Source organism: Elgaria multicarinata, chromosome 6 (assembly GCF_023053635.1).
Source record: "Elgaria multicarinata webbii isolate HBS135686 ecotype San Diego chromosome 6, rElgMul1.1.pri, whole genome shotgun sequence".
Lineage (NCBI taxonomy): Eukaryota > Metazoa > Chordata > Lepidosauria > Squamata > Anguidae > Elgaria > Elgaria multicarinata.
This window is the reverse complement of record NC_086176.1, coordinates 9,084,242-9,109,441: the sequence shown is the minus strand read 5'-3', so window position 1 is coordinate 9,109,441 and position 25,200 is coordinate 9,084,242. Positions and strand designations below refer to the sequence as shown.

Here is a 25,200-nt window from a genome sequence, read left to right as displayed (position 1 = left end):
CTCTCAATTCACCAGCTTCTGCTTTTCACATCCTACTGGGTGCAGATTGAGGAGAGGAACCACAAACTATGTTTAGTAACTGCCACATGCTCCCTGCCCCCAGAATAAACTGTATTGACAGATGACTCCTGCCTCTCCTCCCTGGTATGCTAGCCAGTGGGTATGGCTAACCTCATCAGTTTTGGGGCAGTGAGAGCTAGCACTCCCTATTCCTGCCTCCACAACTATACCTGGCAGCCAGCTGTCTCTGGCCTATGGAGTAGCATGTTACCATGACCAGGAGCTTTTATCTCTATAGGTCATTAAATCAGCTACAATAGCCTTTGTCGTTGTTAATGTTCAAGACAATTTCACCATCTTGTACTGCCATGGAATGCATTACAATGGGATGCCCTGGACAAAGGGCACTACAGTATAATCAGAAGCAATTCTACAAAGGGATGCAAGGCTGACTTAGATCATATTGTGGGGGATGGAGGACGGACCCCCTTTATAAGGGCTAAATTAAGCCATAGATGTAGAAAAAATTACAATCCCATAAAAATCCCTTCCCTGTGGATTTTCTGCAGGTCCAGGACCATAATATAAAAGTGCAGAAAGTGGCACTGGGGGTAGAATTCAGCACTTTAACAAAATAATTGTTTTTTTAAAAAAATAAGAGCATGTTTTGGTCTTTAACACTGTGACTAGATTTGAATAGGTGTGATATTTTTAGAAGCTGGATACACGTGGATATTTCCAGTAGTCCATGGGGCTAAGGTTCACTGCCCTATATAGACATTAGGTAGCAAAAAAAAAAAAAGGAAAATAAGTATACAAAAATATGCAAAATTTGCAACCCAGGTCACAGAATGTTGCTTCAGAATGTGGGTTACCTTGGTACAAATGTTTAAATAGCCTGGTTGTTGGTTCCTTAATATATCCATCTTTGTAAACCAAATGGGGAAGGGGAGAAATATACTTTGAAGATTTTTTTAATAGTAAAAAATTGTTTGATCTTAAATTCATACTGTGTACTACTAGAACGTCTAGCAAAAAAAATATGTTTCTAGCTTTGCATCATTTCCTTTTATGGCAGTAGTTTGGTTTTAAAGCATTAGGAAAAGATAATTTTAAAAATTCCACACATACACTCTGGTCTTAATTATTTAGCTGTTGATGCAAACCAAACCAAACCAAACATCTGACCACATCCATACTGACCACTGCTCTGACTTAGGCCTTAGCTAGACCTAAGGTTTTCCCCAGGATCGTCCCGGGGTCGTCCCTGTTCAAGTAAATGACACACAGGATATCCCAGGAGCAGGCAGGGACGACCCCGGGATAAACCTTAGGTCTAGCTAAGGCCAGAGAAGGGGCATCACTGCAACTGTTTATGCCACCCATGTGCTCCTGAAACGCCTTCCTGGGCACCCAAGAAAGTGTCCTACCTCTCCCATGTTTTAAAAAAAGGGGGGGGGGCAGAACCACATTCAAAAACACACATTTTCTGACCAGCAGCTGGGATTGTCATGACACAGGTTACTGTGGTGGTGAAAACTGTGGGTTCAAAGGAGCTCTTTAATGTGTTGGAACACAGAAGCCCCATCTCTGCCTTGTGCTCAGTCTTTTGGGCAGGCTATTTGTCCTTTGCTACACCTTCCATGGCAGCCATTTTGTGGGCGCTGAGGACGGTTTCTCAAATTGCCAAATGTGCCCATGGCCCCAAAAGGTTGCCTATCTCTAGTGTTATGTGTATTGTGGTCTCCTGTCAGGTGAGACCGCTGCCCTGCCAACCCATGTTATAGTACAAAAGAGCCACCCTGGGATTTTGCTGTAAAGTAAATTAAATAAATACACTATGTTCTGCTAATGTGGGCCACTGAAGCAATGATATGTTAATTCCCTGTGGGTTTGCTTAGCTGCTAATACTCAATGTGTTTTATTTATTTATTTATTTATTTATTTATTACATTTTTATACCGCCCAATAGCCAATGCTCTCTGGGCGGTTCACAAAAATTATGGGTACAATAGGGTTTGTGTTACCCCTGTTGTATTGAGTTGTACATAACTTCCTCCAAATAACTACGAGGGCAAAACTGAATGTGGAAATGGAACCAATTGGTCCTCTAGCTCCTTTAGAAATGTGGTACTAGTTGCACAGTTTCGTTTTTTAAAAAATCCAGAGCATATCTGACTTCTTTGGCCTATTCATAAAAAAGTCCAAAGCATCAGAGATTTTTACAGTCTTCCAGGCAAGTTTTCTTTATGATCCACCTTCAAGATACACACACAGAAGATACACACAGAGAGCCAGTCCAGATTCAAATAGGCCTATGATATGTAGATCAATGCTAACTGAATGTAGACCCCATTAAACTGGCTGGACACAGCCTCAGCTGGGGAAGCAGATAAAAACCCTGGTCAGCAGCTGTAGCATGATGCAACCGGAGTGGTATCAGGGCCATTTTGCCCCTCTTGGACATCCTTTTAGGGTTTTAAAACTCCATTTTAAAGAGCCCAGAAGCCATCTTGTCTTGCCTAAAATAAGTGGATTTTTTTCCTCTGGCAAAGCCCAAGCCAAACACACTGTACGCCAGAAGAGTCCGCCCGCTCACCAATCCCTACAGGACAAGAACAAAATGGTGATTACTCATAGTTTGGGAAACAACACAGAAAACTAGGCAGAATATAGGAAAGAATGACTCAGGCAGGCGGGCAGGAGGCAGGGGCAGACTGAAAGCTGACATCTGTAGAGAGAAAAAACCCACACACGTCACTTCTGCAAACTATGTTTGAAATCACCTCCCTCTCCTGCCCTATGAATCTTTTTTTAATCTGTTTTATATTATTATTATTATTTATCAATAAGGCATCATCATCAATAGAGCATGCTATTAATCTGGTGCAGATTAATCTGAAATTGTAAAACCACCACAGACTTTGAGACCACACTCAGCTCTAAGGCTGCTTCCTAACGCTATCAAATCATGGTTCTTCCACTGTAAGCTACAAGCAGAAATCCAAAGGACTTTCCACACCATTAGGCGATACTGCCTGGCAGTGTTCCATGCACACCACCGGGAACGGCATAGTTGCTGTGTCTGGAAAAGGAGAAGGCCTAGCTGCCCTGGGGGGAAAAAATCCGAGTGATTTTTAATCTCACCACATGTTTGTATTTAGATCTAACCTCTTATTCGTTTAATGTGATTGCTCATTATTATCCATGAAATGTCAAAACAAACAAACAAAGAAGCATTTTGCAATCCTATACAGTCTATTCAGAAGTAAGTCACATTGCTTTCAACAGGGCTGACTCCCAGGTACACGTGCATAGGATTGCAGGCTTAATGGATCGGAGGTGTAGATTAGGAACACTTGTTTAGCGGGGGAGGGGGGGTGTCTAAAATGGTGGTGACCGAAGAGTTTCCTGCACAATTTTTAAAATTAGCGTACTACTAGTGCTATAATACTTTCTCCTTACAATGTTATTTCATGGATATTTTAATTTTTAAAAACATAGCTGGAAAAGTGTCTTGCCGGTAATTAAAATACTGATTTTAAATAGTAATGGGATGATAAAATGCATCCACTGCAAAGGTTATAGTGAATAAGTTTGTTTTAATAACTATGGTAAATCACCTCCCCAATACATCAAAACCCTTTTAAAAAGGAGAGTTGTGAAGAGACTGGAGATTTTGAGAAAGATGGAAGAGGAGCACAACTTAAGACTTTCAATAGTAAGAAAAAAAGTTGGAAGCAGTTCTGGAAATACACAGGATCATGCGAACCTCGCTCTCCATAAAACGTGGATTAACAAGGCATAGTGACTCTACTAGTGTGACCATATGAAAAGGAGGACAGGGCTCCTGTATCTTTAACAGTTGTACTGAAAAGGAAATTTCAGCAGGTGTCATTTGTATATATGAACCTGGTGAAATTTCCTCTTCATAACAACAGTTAAAGCTGCAGGTGCCCTGCCCTCTTTTAAATCTGGTCACTCTAGAATAGCTCCTGCACCTTTAACTATGGTGGTGAAGAGGGAATTTCACCAGGTTCTCCATATATACAAATGACACCTGCTGAACAGTTTCTATGCAACTGTTAAAGATACAGGAGCCCTGTCCTCCTTTTCATATGGTCACCCTAGACTCTACACTAAATGTCAAATGTGGAAGTGCCCACAAGCGCCCTCCGGTTTTATATCCTCCAACTACCTGAGCTCAAGAATTACTTCATTTTTCAAATTACAAATGGTTTATGACTCTCTCTACCAAATAAATATGAATGTTTACTTCCCATCTTATAGAAAACCCTATGAGTAACTACAAAGCCTGAGTTTTTGAGAAGATCTGGGCATCTGCTCTGTAAAGGGACACATTTACTCAAGGTCCTTCATTCTGACAGGGAGAAGCCACACAAACCTATGTTCTGAAATGGAAACTCCATTTATATATTTATGTTAGTGTGTGTGTGTGTATAGACCCCAAAGCAGCTTGACACACATCATATTAAAATTAGCAATATGTCATGTTCTATTTTCTAAAAGACTAAATCACTTACATATTTGAGAAATTATCCATTTTTTAAATGTACTTCCTAGGAAATATGAAATTCAAAACCATCATCATTTAAAAGGTTAAATTAAGTAATTAATATCAGCTGTGATCAGTGGAAGAGTTAGAGGGATGCAGAACCCCAACCATTCCTCTCCACTCCACCCCACCCTTCCATCCATCCATCCATCCATCCATCCATCCATCAGGAAGGCCACTAGCTCAGATGAAACAAGGGCCTGCTACACACACACACACACACACACACACACACACACACACACACTCCTCCAAACTGAACTCTACCTCCAACGAAAAGATGAGCAATACTTTCCTGCTCCCAGTTCAGAAGCTACATCTGAAGTGGGCAAAGAGATCACCTTACCTGGTCTTGACAAACGGTTTTCCCCGGGGTGGATTCGGAGTGGCGACAGGTCATCTACATGGCGCAGCCGCCATTGCGAATCCATCCAGGGGCCAAACCCCCGAAACTCCACTTTAAAAAAGTCAGGCACTCACCCCGACTTTTTTGGTTGCGGAGCTGATGGCGCCCCCTGATCGGTCACCATCGGCTGGGCTGGACAGGGAAGGGGGGTGACGGGGAGCTAAAAAACTGGGGGAGGGAGGAGAGGAACGGGGCAGCCGTTCGCATCTACAGATTAAAATAATAATAATAATAATAATAATAATAATAATAATAATAATAGGAACGGGGCAGCCACAGTGAGGTCAGGGGGAGGAGAGCCGGCTGCCCTGTTCCTCCCTCCTCCTCAGTGCTTGGTGTGGCAGCAACTCCGCATTGGCTCTCCTCCCCATGCAGATGCCGGGAAGGAGCGCCAATTTGGGAGCCTGGAGGCCTCGCTGCGCAGACCCGCCGCCGTCAAGATGGGGGTCTGCATCCTGACCTCAGCTCCATATTAAGAGGAAGGGAAGGAAGCAGTAGAAATATATAGCCCTAGCCCCACTACTCTGGAGCTGCTTTCAGAAGGGGGAGAGATGGGTTTTCCTCCTGCCGATGAGATTCCCATTAGCAGTGGCTGCTGCCCCGGTCTCTCCCCTCACCCCACAAGGGCTATGGCAGAGGTGGGAAACTTCTGGCCCTCTAGGTGTTTTGGACTACAATCCGCATGATCCCTCAATATTGGGAACTCTGGCTAGGGCCAATGGGAATTGTAGGCTAAGGAAGTTGGTCATCCCTGAGTTACGGTGCCGTCCCTCTGCAACAGTGTCCACATTGCAGTGTTTTCCTCTTCCCCACAAGAATGTCAGCCACTCACTTGGGGACAAGCTGGTGGCATGGGCTAAGGCTGCCCTTGGTGATCCCAGGTTTTGCACCTTCTCCATTGTGTCCTAGGTTGTGGGCAACGTACTTTGTCCTATAGAGTTCAGTGGGCCCCACTGAGAACCAAGCCAGCCCCCATCTGCACAGAGTCTTGCCCCGGGATCCATTTCTTGGTCACTTAAGAGTGTGATGGAATGTTGCAAATCAACTTCTCGCTCGCCTATATGTACACAAGCAAAATGGTCATTACAAAATGGCGATGGGTGTGTTGGGGGGCAGCAATAGTATACTAGAATGAGTTGCTTTATTTTTCCCCTGCAGCAGTGATGTGCACCTACTCGTATGTGTGTGTGTGTGTGTAGGGGGGTGAGTCAGTGCACTCAGGGTCTAAACCTATTTCCTGATAATAAGAACAATAATAATAATAATAATAATGACTCCAGCCATTGAGTAGAGCCTGATTTATCAGCAGAGCCCCATCCCGGATTCTTTTCTTTGGTCAAAATGCCAAGCGACATGCTGCAAACTGTTTTTTTTAATATAGACATACAGATATATAGATGGAAAGAGTGATTTAAACCCATCTTTTCCCTGGGCAATTTCCACCATGTCCCAGCGTGGAAATTTCCACCTTCCGCAGATTATCTCCCCTTCATCCCACCAGCCTTTCTGCTCCGGCAAGAGAACACACACATTTTGTCCCTCTCTAACTTAGCACAATCTATTAAAAATGTATCTTCACCTTTTTTCTTCTTACTGAATGGTGAAAATGGATTAAGCATTGATTAGGGAGCAACTCTGACCTGACAGCGGGCCAACAAAATTAGAAAAAAGCCAAAAGCTTCATGCCTCTACATTCTGCTTCAACTTCACCCCCACCTCCATCCCACTAGATTCCCGTTCTCATCTGCAATGCACCACTTCCTAATAATAGTCTCACTGCAACAGTTCCTCCTCCTTCTCACTTTGCACAGCCCAGGCAAGCAGAAAGCATCTAGCACGCACAGTTGCCTTGAGTGACCCCACAGCTCACGTCTTCCTCAATAGCAGCTTTTAAGTTGTAGACCAAAAGGAAGGGAGATAAGGGAAGAAGTGTAGCAAACCAATTACCGAAGAGGCTCCGCCCAGTTCACACATAACCCGGAGTATAGGTTGAATATGAGTAGTCACTGAATCATGGGTTGCTGTTGAATCGTTGTTTCTTGTTACATGCGAACCCTGCACTCTGGGTTAACTATGGGTTGTTAACCATGAACAACCCAGAGTTCACCACCCAACAACACACCATGGGTTCTCCTCCAGTTTCTCTTACTAGGATGCTTCCAGATGGAGTGCTTCTAGCACCACAACTTCAAAAGACATTGTGGAGCTATTTGGGGGGCGGGGGCGGGGCGGGGAATAAAAGGTGGAAGCAGCAGTGGAAAAACACAAGCGATTACGACTTCTGGACAACCCCCCCTCTAAAATTCCATGAACAAAGCAGAGTGATTGCACAATAAAAGCCTCATTTGCAAGCACTTCTGGTCCCCATTTAAAATTTTATCTACTTTTAATAGGAACTCTGAGAGTACCAAATTTCAGGGGGATAGTCATAGAATCATAGAATAGCAGAGTTGGAAGGGGCCTACAAGGCCATCGAGTCCAACCCCCTGCTCAGTGCAGGAATCCACCTTAAAGCATCCCTGACAGATGGTTGTCCAGCTGCCTCTTGAAGGCCTCTAGTGTGGGAGAGCCCATTAAAAGTAGTTTGGGGTCAATAACGATAGCCATGTGATATATACATACAAGCTTAAAGTCCCCTATACAACACTCATTCAGAGTGAGCAAGCACGCACGCACGCACGCACGCACCCCCTCACCCCCTTCCTAGATACCAGTTATGTTCTTCACATATATGTACTATAATGACTGAAGTACTCTTGCTGTGACATATGATGGTCCAATATTCCGTTTTAAGCAGATGCCTCAGAGTAGATCACAACCAAAGCTTGAACACAACAGCTCACCTCAGGTTGTCTGCAGCACCTGATATTTGCCATGTGCAGACAGATCCACTAAGGGGGGGGCAAGAAAAAGAGGGCGCCCTCAAAGCAGATTTGCACCATAGGCGTAGGCTGGTTTATGAGTTCCTCAGGACACCTGAGAAAAGTGGTTCTATCAAGGGCATAGAGCAAAGATCTCAAATAGATGCTCAGGGCCCCCACCGAACTGCAGTTCCCAGGATGCTTAGGAAGAAGCCAGGGCAGTTAAACTGGTATAAAACCAAAACTCATTGGTAGTGTAGACGCATCAATAAGGCTGGGGAAGGGGTTGACTTTCCTACACTTGCTATTCTCAGATGTAATGAAGTATTTATTGCATTTTTATACTGCCCAATAGCTGAAGTAAATCTACACCAAGCAGGATATTGCACTATGGAAGCGGTATGAAAACGGTATATAAAAGGCAGGAGCCACACCAAGCAGGATACAGCATTATGAAAGCGGTCTATGGCCTGGATCAATGGGCCCCAAAACTTGTCGGTGCCCTCCAATACCGCTATAAAGCAGTCGTGTGGCTCCTGCCTTTTATATACCGTTTATATAAAACATGTTTTATTGTGGTTTTAATTTTTGTGAACCGCCCAGAGAGCTTCGGCTATTGGGCGGTATAAAAATGTAATAAATAAATAAATAAATATACCGCTTTCATAGTGCAATATCCTGCTTGGTGTGGATTAGGCCAAAGTATCAAAGAGGAGTCAATTTTTAAAAAAAACATATAGGGATGGATCTAAATTTAGTCACATGCAGTGTTAGTGGAAGCAGACTTTGGTGCTCCCTCCTGACCATGCATGGCAGCTCCTCCAGCACCCAGAATGCAACACAGAAGGTCAGGGGGATCCTGCTGAATGGGGTAGGCTGTGGTGTGGAGGGTGAGGAGAGGGTAGAAGCAGCTTCCCTGAGTAGCAGGGCTGCCCGGAGGAGGATAAAGGCCACAATAAACTTGTGCCATAGATTATTTATCTGTATCAGGCACGGAGTAGATGGTCTTTTAAAAACCTTTCCAGCTTGGAAACTGTGTTTTTCTGCAGACATTAGTGGTGTTGCATGAAACAGCACAGCCATCTTATGCATTTGCCACTTTTGAGAATTAAAACACACACTTTGGAATTGCCAAACTCTATGTGGGCTCAGGTTTCCCTCAGAATATTACACCTGAGGGGTTACTTGAAAAAGTGGAGGGGGGACGGGACACCCCCAGTGCAGTGACTGGGGCCCTTCCGATTTCAGTAACCGCTTGGCCCTGAAATGGTCTCGTGTGTACATGTTAATGTATATACTTAGGGAACCATCCAATGTTAGTAGACCCATTGAAATAAATGGATCTTAAATTAGTCCTGGCTAACAACTGCCATTAGTTTCAATGGGTCTACTCTAAGTAGGATTAACAATGGTTCCTAGCGTTAATATTTATTTAGCCCTTCCCCTAATTGCACAAAACTCTTTGCAGTTATCATCTTAGTAATCTTTGGAACCACAATAGATGCCAGACTTGCACACCACAAACGTACTTTTCTTGTATGCACACAGATGGCACATGCACCTGGATGCTCCAGATACCCGATTCAGCTCAAGATTTCCAGCTGTTCTTTCCCTCCCTGTCTTTTTGTACAGACCCTTTTCTTGTTTGTCTTTTAACAAACACAAACAGGTGAAATGCCTTCCATCAACTCCTCTCCATACCAGGGAAAGCTTCACCCACTCTATTACTGTATGTCAGGCTGATGTTAAGGACACAGGAACAGGGTGGGGGGAATATTGCAACTCTCCCTATACTTTCTCCTCTCTTGTGTAGGAAAATGTTCGGGTAGATTGTGCTGCACACTAATTAGTGCAGGAGGGATGCTATTCTGATGTTCTGCCTCAAGCACCAGTGTGTCTTAGGGCGGCTCTGTATCCACACATCAAGGGACAGAGGCTAGCTATATATGAAAAACAGACAAGTACAAATGCCCCAATGAGGTGGCAATGTGGTGTGGAGGAGCAGAAAGCTGCTGCTGGTTGTGGCTTGATCCTTTCCTCATCTGCTACTTTCCCTATCCAAATCTCTCTTATGCAGACAGCAGGGTTCCAAACAGTGCGTTTGGGAGAGTAAACATACATTGAGTTCCCCAAAGGTTCCTTTGGAGCAGAGAAGCAGCAGCAGAGGAAAGGATTAAGCAATAGCACCATCTCTGCTCCGAATTGTCCTCTCTAGAAGCTGTTTTTCTGACATGCACAGAGGTGCATTTTAAAATATTTAAATACTGCCTTTCTTCCCGAAACAGCTGTAAAGGCGGTTTGTGAAGCCTAGGTAATATGGCTACTGGCAAAGCACTCTGTGTTTTATGGATCCTCTGGAAGGAACCAGGGTGGATCAGTGGGTAGCACTTGATTCTACCCCATCAAAGCATGGTTCTGATATAGCAGGGGTGGGTGACTTGTGGCCCTGCAGGTGTTTGGGCCTACAACTCCCATCAGGCCTAGCCAGTCTAGTCAATGATGACAGATAATGGGAGTTGTCAGTCCAGAATAAAATCTCCCTCATCCATGATTTGATTGTGGATGAGGGGGCTGACCTGGTATGCATCACTGAGACCTGGGTGGGTGAACTGGCGAGGGGGGTTGCTCTCACCCAGCTCTGCCCTCCTGGGTACTCGGTGCAGCACCAGCACAGACTCAAGGGCCGGGGAGGGGGGGTTGCCGTGGTCTATAGGAATACAATCTCCCTCTCTAGGCTTCCTGTTCAGTCGAGTGCTGGTCTGGAGTGTTTGTACTGTGTGTTGGATACTCAAGACAGATTAGGGATTCTGCTGGTGTACCGTCCACCCCGCTGCCCCACAGTCTCCCTGCCTGAGCTGACGGAGGTTGTCTCGGACCTGGTGTTGAGGACCCCCAGGATGGTGGTTCTGGGGGATCTCAACTTCCATGCCGAGGCTGCTGTATCCGGAGCGGCTCAGGACTTCATGGCTGCCATGACAACCATGGGGCTGTCTCAACATGTCATCGGCCCAACACATGCAAAGGGGCACACACTTGATCTGGTTTTCTCGACTGGACAGGAGGATGGCGATCTGGAAGTGGGGGAACTAACATCTACCCCCTTGTCATGGTCAGATCACTTCCTACTGAGGTTTAGACTCTCGGCAGCCTTTCCCCTCTGCAAGGGTGGGGGGCCTATTAAAATGGTCCGCCCCCGGAGGCTAATGGACTCCGATGGATTCCAGAGGGCTCTGGGGGATTTTCCTGCTGATATGGCCGGTGCTCCTGTCGAAGCCCAGGTCGCTTTGAGGAATACAGAGATGACTCGGGCGGTTGACACGATCGCGCCCAAGAGTCCTCTCCCTCTGAGCAGAGCCCGGTCAGCTCCTTGGTATACACCTGAGCTGAGGGCAATGAAGCAAGAGGGGAGACGGCTAGAATGCAGGTGGAGGAAGACTCGTGCTGGGTCTGATCGAACATGGGTTAGAGCTCACTATCGAGCCTACTCTGTGGCGGTGAGGGTGGCAAAGAGGCAGTTCTTTTCCACCAGCATTGCATCTTCTCAGTGTCGTCCAGAGGAGCTTTTCCGAGTGGTTCGCGGCCTGTTACACTCTGAGCCAGGGCATGAGATAGTTGAACCCTCGGTAGCACGCTGTGACGAGTTTGCACGGCACTTTGAAGATAAAGTCGCTCAGATTCGTCATGAATTGGACACCACACTTAATGCAGCTCCACTAGTAGAGGCGTTCAGAGCGCCGTCCGGCTCAGTTTTATTGGAAGAGTTTCAGTTATTGAGGCCCGAGGATGTGGACAAGGTGCTTGGCCAAGTCCGGTCGACCACCTGTGTGCTTGACCCTTGCACCTCGTGGCTCATTACTTCAAATAAGGAGGGGATCGCTGGCTGGGTCCAGGAGGTTGTAAATGCCTCCTTGAGAGAGGGAGTGGTGCCGGCCTCTTTAAAAGAGGCGGTAATTAGACCACTCCTGAAGAAGCCTAATCTGGACCCGGAGGATGTTAACAACTACAGGCTGGTGGCTAATATCCCCTTCCTGGGCAAGGTGCTTGAGCGGGTGGTTGCAGGACAACTCCAGGCACTCTTGAATGAAACGGATTATCTAGATCCATTTCAATCAGGTTTCAGGCCTGGTTTTGGAACGGAAACTGCCTTGGTCGCCCTGTGGGATGACCTCTGTTGGGAGAGAGACAGGGGGAGTGCGACCCTGTTGGTTCTCCTGGACCTCTCAGCGGCCTTCGATACCATCGACCATGGTATCCTTCTGGATAGGTTGTCTGAGCTGGGAGTTGGAGGTACTGCGTTGCAGTGGTTCCGCTCCTACTTGGATGGCCGATTCCAGAAGGTGGTGCTGGGGGATTATTGCTCTGTGCCGTGGCTCCTAAGCCATGGGGTTCCGCAGGGCTCTATCTTATCCCCTATGCTGTTTAAAATATCCATGAAGCCGCTGGGGGAGGTTATCCGGAGATGTGGACTGAGGTGTCATCAATATGCGGATGATACCCAGCTCTACCTTTCCTTTTCATCAAACCCAGGTGAGGCAGTGACTATTCTGAACCAGTGCCTGGGCACGGTAATGGACTGGATGAGGGCTAACAAACTGAGACTCAATCCAGACAAGATGGAGGTACTGTTAGCGGGTGGTTCATCTGTCCGGCGAGGTGATGTTTGCCCTGTCCTGGACGGGGTTGCACTCTCCCTAAAGGATCGGGCCCGTAGTTTGGGGGTGCTCTTCGATCCAGAATTGTCACTTGAGGCACAGGTGAACTCAGTGGCAAAGAGCACCTTTTATCAGCTTAGGCTGATCTACCAACTGCACCCTTATCTGGACAGTGATAGCCTAGCTACAGTTATCCATGCTCTGATAACCTCTCGTTTGGATTACTGCAATGCGTTATACGTGGGGCTGCCTTTGAAAACGGTCCGGAAGCGTCAGCTGGTACAAAACAGGGCAGCCCGTTTACTAACAGGGACTGGCTGGCGAGATCACATTACGCCAGTCCTTTTACAACTTCATTGGCTGCCAGTCCAGGTCCGGGCCCGATTCAAAGTGCTGGTATTGACATTTAAAGCCCTAAACGGTTTGGGGCCAGGTTATTTGAAGGAACGCCTCCTCCCATATGTACCTACCCAGACCTTAAGATCATCTACAGGGGCCCTTCTCCGTGAGCCCCTGCCAAAGGAAGTGAGGCAGGTGGCTACTAGAAGGAGGGCTTTCTCCGCTGTGGCACCCCGGTTGTGGAATGAGCTCCCCAGAGAGGTCCGCCTGGCGCCTACACTGTACTCCTTTCGTCGTCAGCTGAAGACCTTTTTACTCACTCAGTATTTTAACACTTAATTTTAACTTAAATTTAAATTATACTGTTTTAACTCTGTATTTTAACCTTATATCAATTTTGCTGCGTGGTTTTATCCTGGTTGTGCTTTTTATATTGTATTTTGTATTTGTGTTTTTAACTTGTTGGTTGTTTTATGATGGTTTTAATTTTTGTGAACCGCCCAGAGAGCTTCGGCTATTGGGCGGTATAAAAATGTAGTAAATAAAATAAATAAAATAAATTGTAGGCTGAAATATCTGGAGGGCCACAAGTCACCGACCCCTGTGATATAGCTATGCTAAGAATGATCGTCTGCCTGCCCCTCGCTTATCATATCTGGAAAAGTGATGGTGGAGGGTTTCATTGCCTTTCTTAAAAGAGACAGGCTATCGTTATAACAATTATAAGAGATAGGATGAATAAATATGACTGCCATCAATGAAGGACAAACACTGGCCCTGCAGACATTTATACCTGCATGACTTGGGCCTTTTAGTACAGGATTTGAAATTTACTGCGGTATTTTATAGGAGAAGCTCTTGTTGAGAGGTTGCCAGACAGATGCTTCTAAGAAGGCTGCAAGCTGGGAATGAAAGAAACAGCCCTCTCCCACCGTTCAGCTCCTGTCCCAGCAACTGGGAGTCAGTGGCTTACTGACACTGAACAAGAAGCTTCACTTTAGCTATCAAGGCTGACAGCTCCAATCTAAACCCCTTTAAAGCCAGTGGTCAGCCCATCTTGTGGACATTATGTGTTAAAGTCCTTCCTTTTGTCTTTCCTGAATTTATGGCCCATCCATTTCCTAGGTGGATCCAGAGTTCTAGTCTTACTAGAGCATGAAATGTTTCCCCACAGTATTCATTACTCTTCTCCTGGCCCCTTCTGTCCCTACGCACCCCCCCCCAACATCCCACCCATTTTAGGGCCAAAGGAGATGTGGCAAGGAAGATGTATGACTTGATGCTTTTAAAAGAAATTTGATCGGGCAGTGGCATTGTGGGAAGGGCTGCTTAACCCTTTCTGGCCATACCATTTACACAATCGAAAAGTGTCATCCCTCATCTCTGCCAGAGCGGCTCTTAAGCCCCATCAGGTGGGGTGCAGGGAGAGAAAGACAAGCACAATATAGGTCTTTTCCCTGAGTTTAACAGTGATGAGAAATGAAGGTGATTTCAAGCACCCCTTCCTTTAGAGTTCCTGCCTCAAATTCAAAGTAAAAAACAAACAAATCAAAACAGAGATCTAGTTATGAATCTCTTACTTGCTTTTTTCAAACCAAAGAACTTCTAAATACTTTGTCCTTCTCTCAGAAGCGCTGCCCATGTAATGCTGTTTCAAAAGTTGCCAGGATCCTGGGCCTAACCCAAAGCCTGTCCTTGAATACCGCAGCAAAATAATATTGACTTTTAATTTCCCGTTCTTCCATAGATCAGCTTCTCTGTTCAATAGCTAAAGCTTAGTAACAATGGTAACAAAAGTGGTTTTGCATGTTACAAGGAAATACTGGCAAAAGAAATATGTGTGGCTTGTGCATCTTCTCACACTGCTTGTGAAACGTGAAAAAAAGGAACTGACACTTGAGTGAGTTCCACATAGAGAAGGAACTCCCCGCCCCACACACGTACACACGCCTGGTCCCACATGGGCACCGTAAGGAAAATGCACACGTACTCCCTTTACATGTTACATAAATAGTCCAGAAAGAAGTCGGATGAGTTTGCGTCTTTGTAAATGTGCAGCTGTCCCTGCTTTCATGCTCAAAGCAGCTAAGTTAACAGCATCCCCAAGAAAAATATGTTTCTTGCAGCTGTTTGTGGTTTGTTCATCTCACTGTTTAAAGGGTCTTCTGAGCTAGAGATCTTACCAGCCTCCATGTGATGACGTTAAAGTACTTTGGATCTTGGTTCATAGCCTGACTCTCCTCCCCAATGCCTAACACGATTAAAGACAGCTGCAGCCTTGGTATATTTAAACAGACCTGAACATTGCAAACACTGCAAATCTTACTTCCCCTCCTCAAATTTCTATTTTTTACTGTAAATATTTAATAACCTACTTTACTAAGTCTAAAGGGCGCTCAAAAACAGCTTTTTAGACATAGATTTAACAATTCATAACAACAAAAAGTAAAACACACCCCTACACCATAAACCAGGTAAAAATTTCAAATTTGAAAAAGAGGTATCTTTAAAGGGGTTGTGCAAATAATATCTTCACCTGGTGCCCAAAAGGATGGTTGGCTTTCCACACCAAGCAAGCCCTCCTGGAATGAGCATCCCACAGCTGGGGTACCACTACAGAACAGAAGACCCTTTTCTCTAGTTATCAGCTGCCTTGGAGGCTGCTTTGGATTAATGGGGTGGAAAGTGAGGGGAAAAGTTACATACAGCTATATGTAGCCATTCACGGCTATATGTAATGTATGGATGAGCCTCAGCCCTCATCTCCAATTGAAATGAAGCTTAAGGGCATGTGGACACATTTACACCCATCCCTTGTCAGTTCTTGCAACTATCTAAATGTGGATATTGAGATCCTCGTGCCAAGAACCTGACTCTTGCTTGCAAACCAAAGCCACTTATGTCTGCAGAGTGCTACGTGCACGAATAGCACTATATAAATAATAATAATTTTGCCTACATGGCTCTTTACAAGGCTTGGGTGTCTGCACCTTCTGTCCTGCTCCCGAATTCCAAATTAGCTCAATTGGCATCTGCCCGTGGCAGAGATGTGACATAGAACTCATTCGTCATGGCGCTTACCTAAAAGATACAGGCTGGTGATGGCAGTGGACAAATTGATAGCAGAAGGGGCACCGTACAGGATTCAGCTGGTGTCTCAAGATAATTGTAGAAATAAGGTAGAGCCGTAGAGGGGTGTAGCCAGGGCTGGCACTACCCTTAGGCCAACTAGGCAGCCGCCTAGGGCACAGACCTCAGAGGGGCGCAGCCCTGCCCTTTAAGGGTCACAGTTTTATACAAATTAGTTATTTTAAGAAAAAACATAATAAAAGGAAAATATAATAGTTCAGAAACTCTTCTTGAACAGCTGAATTGAAGTTGGCAATTTTGGGGTGTGTGCGTGTGTGTGCAAATAGCTTGCCTTGCCTAGGGCGCAAAATAGTCTGGCACCGGCCCTGGCGTGTAGCGGAGTGTGTAAGAGCAGGAGGAATGTGAGTCCTTGGCCATGGTTTACAAAGGCGATTATGCCTTCCCACAGCATAACATCCGGCAATATACGAATTCAACAAAGCTCCAAAGTGCCCTTTCCCTAGCTATGTTTAAAAGGGTACTAAAATGCGGGACCCTGACAATCGTAGACCCTGCACTGGATGGAGAAGCTACGGCTCCAGTCCAAGACGAGCGAGGCTGATGCGCTGAAACCCTGGCTTGCACTTGAGCGAGCCATTGCCGCGGGCAGCTGCTCCTACACCAAGGCAGACCTGGCTAGCCCGGGAGCGCTCCCCAGGTGGCAAAAGCCAACCCTCTGCGCGATGCCTTCGCCGGGGCCGCTGGGAGGGGCCGCCCCCCCCGCTGTCTCCCCCAGCCCCGCCGCCTGCCTGCCTGTCTGCTGCGCCCCCGACCTCCCGCGGCGCCTCACCTGCGCTTGTACTCGTCCCGCTCCCGCTTCACCTTGGCCAGGACGTTGTAGAGCGCGCGGATCTCGGGGGTGATGGTGTCGATCTGCACGCCCACGCCGTCCGGGTGCACCCAGGAGACGCCGGGCCCCTGCACCAGGGTGGTCTCCAGGCCGGGCCCCAGGCGGCGCGCCTGCGAGAAGGACCAGATGGTGCCCGGCAAGAAGCGCGGCGCGGACGAGAAGGCGCCGGCGCCGGGCAGGGCCGGCGCCGGGCCCGAGGTGGGCGTGAGCGGCGCCCCGGGCGGGTGGCAGCTGGGCGAGCGGCAGCTGGGCGAGCTCAGCGCCCGCGACGGCGCGCTCAGTCCCACGGGCCGGCCAGCGGCGGCGGCGGCGCTGGCCAGCGGCAGCCCCAGCGGGCGGATGGGGCTGACGAAGCCCGTCTGGACGGCCTGGTCGCGGCGCGGCGGGCTGCCCCGGCGGGCGCCCGCCTCCTCCTGGGCCTGCTGCAGCTGCTTCTCCAGCTGCCGGTTGCGGCGCTCCAGCTCGTGCACCTTGGCCAGGAAGCAGCGGAAGCGCAGGTTGAGGGTCTTCAGCACGTGGATGTTGGAGCCCAGGTCGTTGCGCAGCGCCATGGCGGCCGGCGGCGGCGAAGGGGCGGCGAAGGGGTCGGCCGGCGGGGCCAGCTCCCCGTCCGGGAAGTCCCCCGGGGGCGCAAGGCGGGGCAGCAAGGCCAGGGCCGGCAGGCGCGGCTGGGGCTCGGCGGCGCCCAAGCCCGGCTGCTCCTGCTGCAGGAAGAAGAGGTTGGGCCCGAATAACGGGTTCATGGCTGCGGCTGCCGTCCAGGGGCTGCGGCGGGGCAGGGGGAAGCGGCCGGGCGCGGGGCAGGCGGGCCGGCCGGCCAATCACAGCCGGGGACTCCCGCCCGGTTGGCACCGAAGGGGCGGGCTTCGGAGGAGGCGCCGCCTCCCGCCTCTGCCTCCGCCGCTGCTGCTGGCCCCGGGGTGGCGCTGCGGCGGGGCGGGGACCATGCGGAGCCAGCCGGCGGGCCGTTGCGCGCAGCACGTCCCTGCTGGGGGGAGCTGAGGACGCGCGCCCGGGGGCTCGACTGCCCCGGGAAGGGGGGGGGGGCTTTCCGACGGGCAGAGCGCGGCAGCGCCCCCCCCCCCCCCGGATTCGCGAAACCGCGCTTGATACTTGGAGGTCACGTTGGAGCTTTTCAGGGTCACCGTTTCTGCTGAATTGTGCACGTCGTGTGAAAGCGCTGCACGCGGGCGGGCAAGAGGCCCACCCGCGCTGGTGATGAATTCGTCCGTACTCTAGCGGAAAGCGGAGATCTCGCGGTGCGCTAAACCCAAGCCGGCAGCTGGCGGCTTTCATGGTCCCCGTCGCAGTGGGTTTCTGCTCTCGGGCCGCAGCCACTGCGCACCCGGCGAGGAGACGCTGCAGCACGGTGCTTGGAACACCGACAAGGTGCTGCTGCTGCTGCTGCTGCTAAAGCCGTCTCCTGCTCCAAAAGTATGGGTGGCGACGCACTCTCCCCTGACACAGTCACAGGGCGAGCTAAGCCAGAGCCAGAGCAAGCAGCCTGGCCTAAATCGCCTTCAGTGGGGCAGGGAGGGCTGGACCTCAAGCCCCCCTCCCTCCCTACCCCCCACCCACCTACAGGGCCAGTGCCAGACTATTTTGTGCCCTAGGCAAGGTGAGCTACTTTCACACACACACACACACACACACACACACACACACACACACACACTGCTAACTTTGATTTTTAAGAACATATGTTTCCTGGAAAAAATAAGAAACACAAAACTTGAAACTGCTAAATTTATTTTAAAGTGCATGAAATACGTCATGCCAATTATAGCGAACAAATTGGAAAGGAACAGCCAAATCATTCCCCCCAACTCACATGCGTGCACACACACTCAGCATCACTCACTCCAAACAAACACACATGAACACATGCATTTACTCAATGCACCCCATTCACCCATACATTCTCTCTTTTTCTTCTGGAAGTCCGAACGTAGAGCCACCCCACCCCCAACCCAGCATTCCTGGCTTCGCTTCGGCTGGGCGGGGCGCGGGGTGCCATCTCGCCCGCCCAGGCCTAGCTGAATCCTTGGGCCGGGCTGGCTCACAGCCAATGCATGTGAGTGCTGTGCTGTGCCCGGTGCCCCTCTTAGCTTGGTGCTCTAGGCGGCCGCCTGAGTGGCCTCTATGGGCACTGCTCCCCCCAGTGACTACCCAGAGAGTGGCTGGTGGTGGGGCACAGGCAAAAGGCCCCAGCTTCAGGTCAAGCACCAGCCTGGGCATGTCAGGACTGGCACATCTTGCCCCTGTACCCTTTCTTATTTTTATTTATTTATTTATTGCACATATACACCGCCCCCATAGCTAGAGCTCTCTGGGCGGTTTACAGGAATTCTAAAAGTGAGATAAAAACAAGTATACAAAATTTAAAATTCTAAAACGCAGAACATACATACGCAAAGCATTAAAAAATGTTAAAAAACCTAAACATGTGGGTGATTAAGATGTGCTGCCATCTGCCTGGGCAAAGAGGAACGCCTTAACCTGGCGCCGGAAAGATAGCGTTGGCGCCAGGCGAGCCTCGTCAGGGAGAGCGTTCCATAGTCTGGGGGCCACCCAGAGCGGTGGCCCCCAGACACATTAAAAAAAAACATTTTAACCAGTCAGGGGTCAGCTGGCCATGTACATGGTTACAAATGCTCGTTTTTAGTTGTTTTTAAAAGCAATATATTTTTAAGCATCAGTATTTGTTTATCGCTAGGGCAACAGAAACAAACTCCATTTTATTGCTGTCATCACGATGGTGCTGTGATTATTAGTTTTGAAATGCAAAACTGCACATGTCCAGGGTTTCTGTTTTAAAATCCATGTGGGGGGAAAGATTTTTTTTTTTTGCTCCAAGTGCCAGAAATAAAGAAGCAGAATGTGGTGGGAAGGGCAAGAATGCACACATGGTCATCTAAAAGAGGGGACCTGGGGACTTGTAAGATCATTACATGCAGGGCCTAAAATTACCTTTTGGCACCGCTGACAGTTCTTGAACAAAGGGGCCTAACACACACACACACACGTCATATTTGTGTACATCAATTTTTACACACACAGGGGCGGGGGGTAGTTGGTCAGTGAGGCAGACTTGCTATTCCATATGAAAGGAAGGAAACCTAGTTACCTGCTTTACTACCAACAGGTCCTTGATGAGACATAGCAGTAGGTCATCCATAGATCTATATTGGTGCTGCTACTATTTAGCTTGTTCATAAATTGTCTGGAGTTAGGTAGGAGTGAGCAGTGAGTTGGCTAGGTTTCCAGAAGTCACCACATTATTCAGGATGGTGAAATCCTAACCAGACTGCAAAGGAGTCCAAAAGGGTCTCTACAAACTGGTGTGGGTGGGGAGAGAATATGCAGGAAAATTGCAGATGCAGCTCAAAATAACTTGTTGTACATGTGAAGTTAGGGTGGTTTATCCCATGTGATCAGTTTTATCCTGCACACCCAATTTAGTATCTGAAGTCGCAGCGACTAATTATGAAAGATTCTGGGGTTGTGGCAGATAGTTCTGTGCCAAGGTCAACTCATTGGGCAGCAGCTGTGAAAGAGGCAAAATTGATGGTAGGTATTAGGAAATTTTCATTTGCAGTCCCTGACATTACAGTGGTCTTGTACACATATATGGCGAAGCCACATTTAGAAAACAGGAAGAGTTCCAGTGGTCCCATTTAAAAAAGGATTTCATAAAACTGGAAAAGTGTAGAGGAAGGCGACAAAGATGAACCAGGAGGTTGGTGCATCCTTCTCTATGATGAAGTTTGTGTCTCAGTTGTGGTGGGGGAGGTAGAGGTTTATAAAAGTGTGAAGATAGTGGAAACTTCTCTCTCATATGAGAACATGGTCATCTAATGAAACCCAACTAGCAAGAGATTCAGGACAGATCAAAAGAAGTACTTTACACAGTACATAGTTTTGGGAATTCACTACCACAAGATGCCCTGGTAGATTAGATACATTGAGGGAGGACAGATTTATACAATTATTTCTATACCTCTTTTCAGCTCTAATAAGGGCCCCCAATGCAGCATACAATGAACATCACATATATACTAAAATTCAACAAAAAATACAATAAATCTCTCAGCAGCATTTAGAAAATCAATACACAATCAAAAGCAGAGAGAGACACAAAAAAAACCCAACCCCATTAAAAGCCAGATGAAATAAAAAGGTCTTAACAGCTTGCCAGAAGCTTAAAAGGCACTGTGCCAAATGGACCAAATGTAATCAGTTTACATTGGACATGACAAGCGGGAATTGCTACAAAGCGTTGCAGTGCAGGCTCATCCCGTAACGGAAGGGCCCCCGTTCCAGCCATCCCTTTTCCCAGCAGGGCTCTTCCTAAGTGATGGTATGGGGTGGGTCCAGATGGTGATAGGACTAGCACGGCATACGTGTATGGAGCACAGATGGCTCACTAGAGCACCTGTTACTCAGCCCAGTCTATATCACAGGACTAGGATGGAGAGAAATAAGTTTAAAAAACAACAACTGTCAAGTACTTTGGAAAAATTCTGCATTAAATGACAACATATTTTCTCTAGTTACCCTGTATTGGCCTTGCATTTGTAACATCTACATCCTTTGCAACCATTCTTAGTAATACCTAACTTTAGAAACTTATTAAAATCAAGAATGGAGATTCTCAGATTTCTAGATTGTTATAGCACTAAAAGAAGCTCCAGATCTTTTTTTAAAAAAATACAAAATTGATATATGCCTTTGGCCCCACAAAGGGCCTCAAAGTATCGACAGGCAAATGCAGACACCCCCGCTGGGCTGGGGAGAGGTTATAGCCCCCTCCCACAAATACAGAGCCTTCCACCCACTCACTGTCCAACAGACACCCCCTCCCTACTCTAACATACACGGGCACGCCACACACCCTTTACTTCCCCCTCCAGGCAGGGAATAGGAATCAGGATCTTGCCTCTCCACTCCTTGGGCAAGGACGCCTCGCCTCCCTGTTAGGAAAGGCAAAGAGGCTGCTCTAGCCTGCCAAACTCTCTGGTTTCTCTCTCAAGATTGTTACTGAGGGGGAAAAAGTTGTCCAGTGCACATTTTCACTTTACAAACAGGGAATTTGGCAAAAATATGGTTTGAAGTCATACCATTTCCCTTTTTTGCTTTTCTTTTCAAAAACAGAAGCAATAGTCTGTTTGATAGCAACACTTTTTTTGTCAAGGTATTTCAAGTTTGCATTGATATCAGGAAAATGTAACTGCAAAACTAGACTATTCCCAAATGAATCTTGGATGAGACTGGTTTTTCTGGATCTGTTTCAGCAAGGATTCCATCCTGGTTTTCATACTGTGGCTACCTTGGTCGCCCTTTATGACCTATGTTGGGAGAGAGATGGATGAGGCTGTTGATACTCCTTCATCCCTCAGTGATGCTCAGTGATATAGATCATGGCATCCTTCTGGAGTGGCTGTGCCCGGTGGGGGCACTGTTTTGCAGTGTTTTGCTCTTACCTGGACGATCATTTCCAGAGGGTGGTAGTTGGGAGGGTAATGTTCCATCCCATGGAGTCGGAGTTCCACAGGGTTGATTCTCTCCCTCATGCTGATTAGCATCTACATGAAACCACCACGTGGGGTCATCCAAAATTTTGGGGTGTGTTGCCATCAATCTGCTGAATGATACAGCTCTGCTTTGCCTTTCCATCTCAGGCAAGAGTGGCAATGGATGTGCTTAACCAGTCCGGTGAAGACATTGCTGATATGTGGTTCCTCTTCCCATATGGGAAAAGTTCAACTGATCTTGGATGGAGTCACACTCCTCCTGAAGGACAAGGGGCATAGCTTGGGGGCATTTCAGTGCCATCATTATCACTGGAAGCTCAGGTGGCTTCCACAGCATGGAACGCCTTCTACCAGCTTTGGTGTCTTTATACTATTCTTTTGACTCCTTCCCCCCTCCCTTCAGCTTTGATGCGTGGAGTTTCTTCACACTTCTGCCCGGGATGGTTAATCGCTCAAGGACACAAGACAGTTACAAGCAGCTTGGCTCCTGTCTTCTCCCCCTCATGCAGCTGCCCGGTTCTTATCTCCCCTCCTATGGAACCATAAAAAACCATAAAATTCATGGATTAAAAGACATGCCAGTCCCAAGGTCCGATTAACCCTCACCTTACCCTTACAGTCCCCTCTGAGGGATGCTCAGGGTGTTGGTGGCAGTACAGGAACGAGCCTTTTCTTAGTTATGGTCCAATTGTTGTGGGCTGCCTTGGGGCTGTTTATTCCAGGCTGTGAGTGCAGGAAGAACTTCTGTATTGTGGACAAATTCTTTTCATACTGTATTGTTCTGAAGGTATTTTTATGTTATTTATTTGTATTTGAATTATTGTGCCAATTATGGTTTATACTGATTTTGAGGGTTTTTCCTATGTTATTAATCATGGATTTCTGTATTGTGTAAGTCGCTTCGAGATTGCTTTTTTGTAGTGAGAAGCAACACATACATAATAATAATGTCAGGCTTCTCTGTTCATAAGAAAATCAAGGGTCTTCATCATTTATCCAAATTCTTCAGCCTGTTCAAGTGATACAATCTTGCATGGTTTATGTTAACAGGCGCAATTTACCCTACAATTTCTATGTTTTTATATTAATTTATGCATCCTGCTCGTTCATGGGGAGAACTAAGCAGCTATCCAGAGCACTGAAGCCCCACTCCACTCTGACCATCGAAAAACTTCTTTAGCAAGTCGTCAAGCAACACCAGGCACAAACTTCAAGCATATGAGCTAGAATTAAAGCTGAGAACCTTAGGAAGCTGAATTATATTCTCCAGCTTTATGAGTTCCATGGAATCACAATACGCATGCACACACTCTCCACCATCTCACTTAGAAATATATTATTTGTTTTCCAGTTTTCTCCAAGTATTAACCAAATATCCAGCTCACACCATATATTGCACCTGGAGGAACTTCCAGGTCACATACCTGCCTAAGCAGAAGTGATCAGGCACGCAACAGCAAAGTAGGAGACAAGCTTCCAGGAACAGAGAATTCTCCAATTTGGGCACCACCACTGAGTAGACCCATCAACTCACCCAACGTACGCTGGCAGCAGGATATAGAGAAGGGCTTCAGCTGAACATCCTAATGCAGTTGAAGATCTAAGGTGGGTGGGTGGGAATTCCTTCAGATATCAATGACCCAAGCCACTGAAGGCCTTCAAGGTCAAAACCCACACTTGGAGATGGGTTCAGAAACAAGTCAGGAGCCAATTAAGCTGCTGTATCATTGACAGTTTACACAACACCTTTGTTTGCCAAGATCTTACCCAGAATGTGTCTCTTCACAGAAATACTCTGCAGATCAACGGTCTTCACAATGTACAAGTCCTGACAGGCAGTTTGCTGGACTAATGTAACAGGCAGAAAAAGGATGCAGAGAATCTCAGGTTTCAAGAAAATGTGGGGGCGAGGAGATTGAGTAGAGGACACCAGCTGGCTCTAGTATTTGGCGGAGAGAACCAGGGTATCTCACCAATGGGAGGCAATAATTTTATTTATTTATTGCATTTCTACACTGACCAATAGCCATCAGTTTAATAGGTTTTTATGGTCAAGTCTGCTCTATGTTCCTCGGAAGGCCAGTTCGTCTACAGCACAAACACCCTGACTTCTAACATAGCTGTTTTCCCGGTTTGAACTTCCAACATCTCAGTCTGGGTCATAGTAGTTGAAAGTCCTGACCACCCTGTCTATGAACATTAACCCTCATGATGACCAGAGGACACCCCCCGCCCCCTGCCACAGTGCTTTCCAGGTCAGTTCTAATCCAAAATGAACTGTCCCCTACTAGAGACTGAAAGAACTGGGCACGTTTAGCCTGGAGAAGAGAAGATTGAGGGGAGACATGAGAGCACTCTTCAAATACTTAAAAGGATGTCACACAGAGGAGGGCCAGGATCTCTTCTCGATCCTCCCAGGGTGCAGGACACGGAATAACGGGCTCAAGATAAAGGAAGCCAGATTCCAGCTGGACATCAGGAAAAACTTCCTGACTGTCAGAGCAGTACGACAATGGAACCAGTTGCCTGGTGAGGTTGTGGCCTCTCCCACACTAGAGGCCTTCAAGAGGCAGCTGGACAACCATCTGTCAGGGATGCTTTAGGGTGGATTCCTGTATTGAGCAGGGGGTTGGACTCGATGGCCTTGTAGGCCCCTTCCAACTCTGCTATTCTATGATTCTATACCCAAAGAATAAATACAGCAAAAGGTGGAAAGACACAATAATTTGGGAATTTCAGATTATGAGGAGAGCAGACCTCCAGAATGAAGCTCTCACATGCAGAACCCAGTGATCAAGGGTGGACACTGGCAGTTAATACTGGGAATAGAAATAAAACCCTAAACACAGAATG

General features: G+C 47.4%; 1 protein-coding gene across 3 annotated transcripts in view; it reads right to left on the bottom strand.

The window, feature by feature from the left end:
- Positions 1-17,556, bottom strand: part of IFFO1 (intermediate filament family orphan 1) — a 28,550-nt gene extending 10,994 nt beyond the window's left edge. For all 3 annotated transcript variants that reach the window (XM_063128980.1, XM_063128981.1, XM_063128982.1), the window contains exon 1: positions 16,754-17,556. In XM_063128980.1, coding sequence (XP_062985050.1) covers positions 16,754-17,556 — 803 coding nt within the window. The remainder of the gene's footprint in view (positions 1-16,753) is intronic.
- Positions 17,557-25,200: the final 7,644 nt, after the last annotated feature.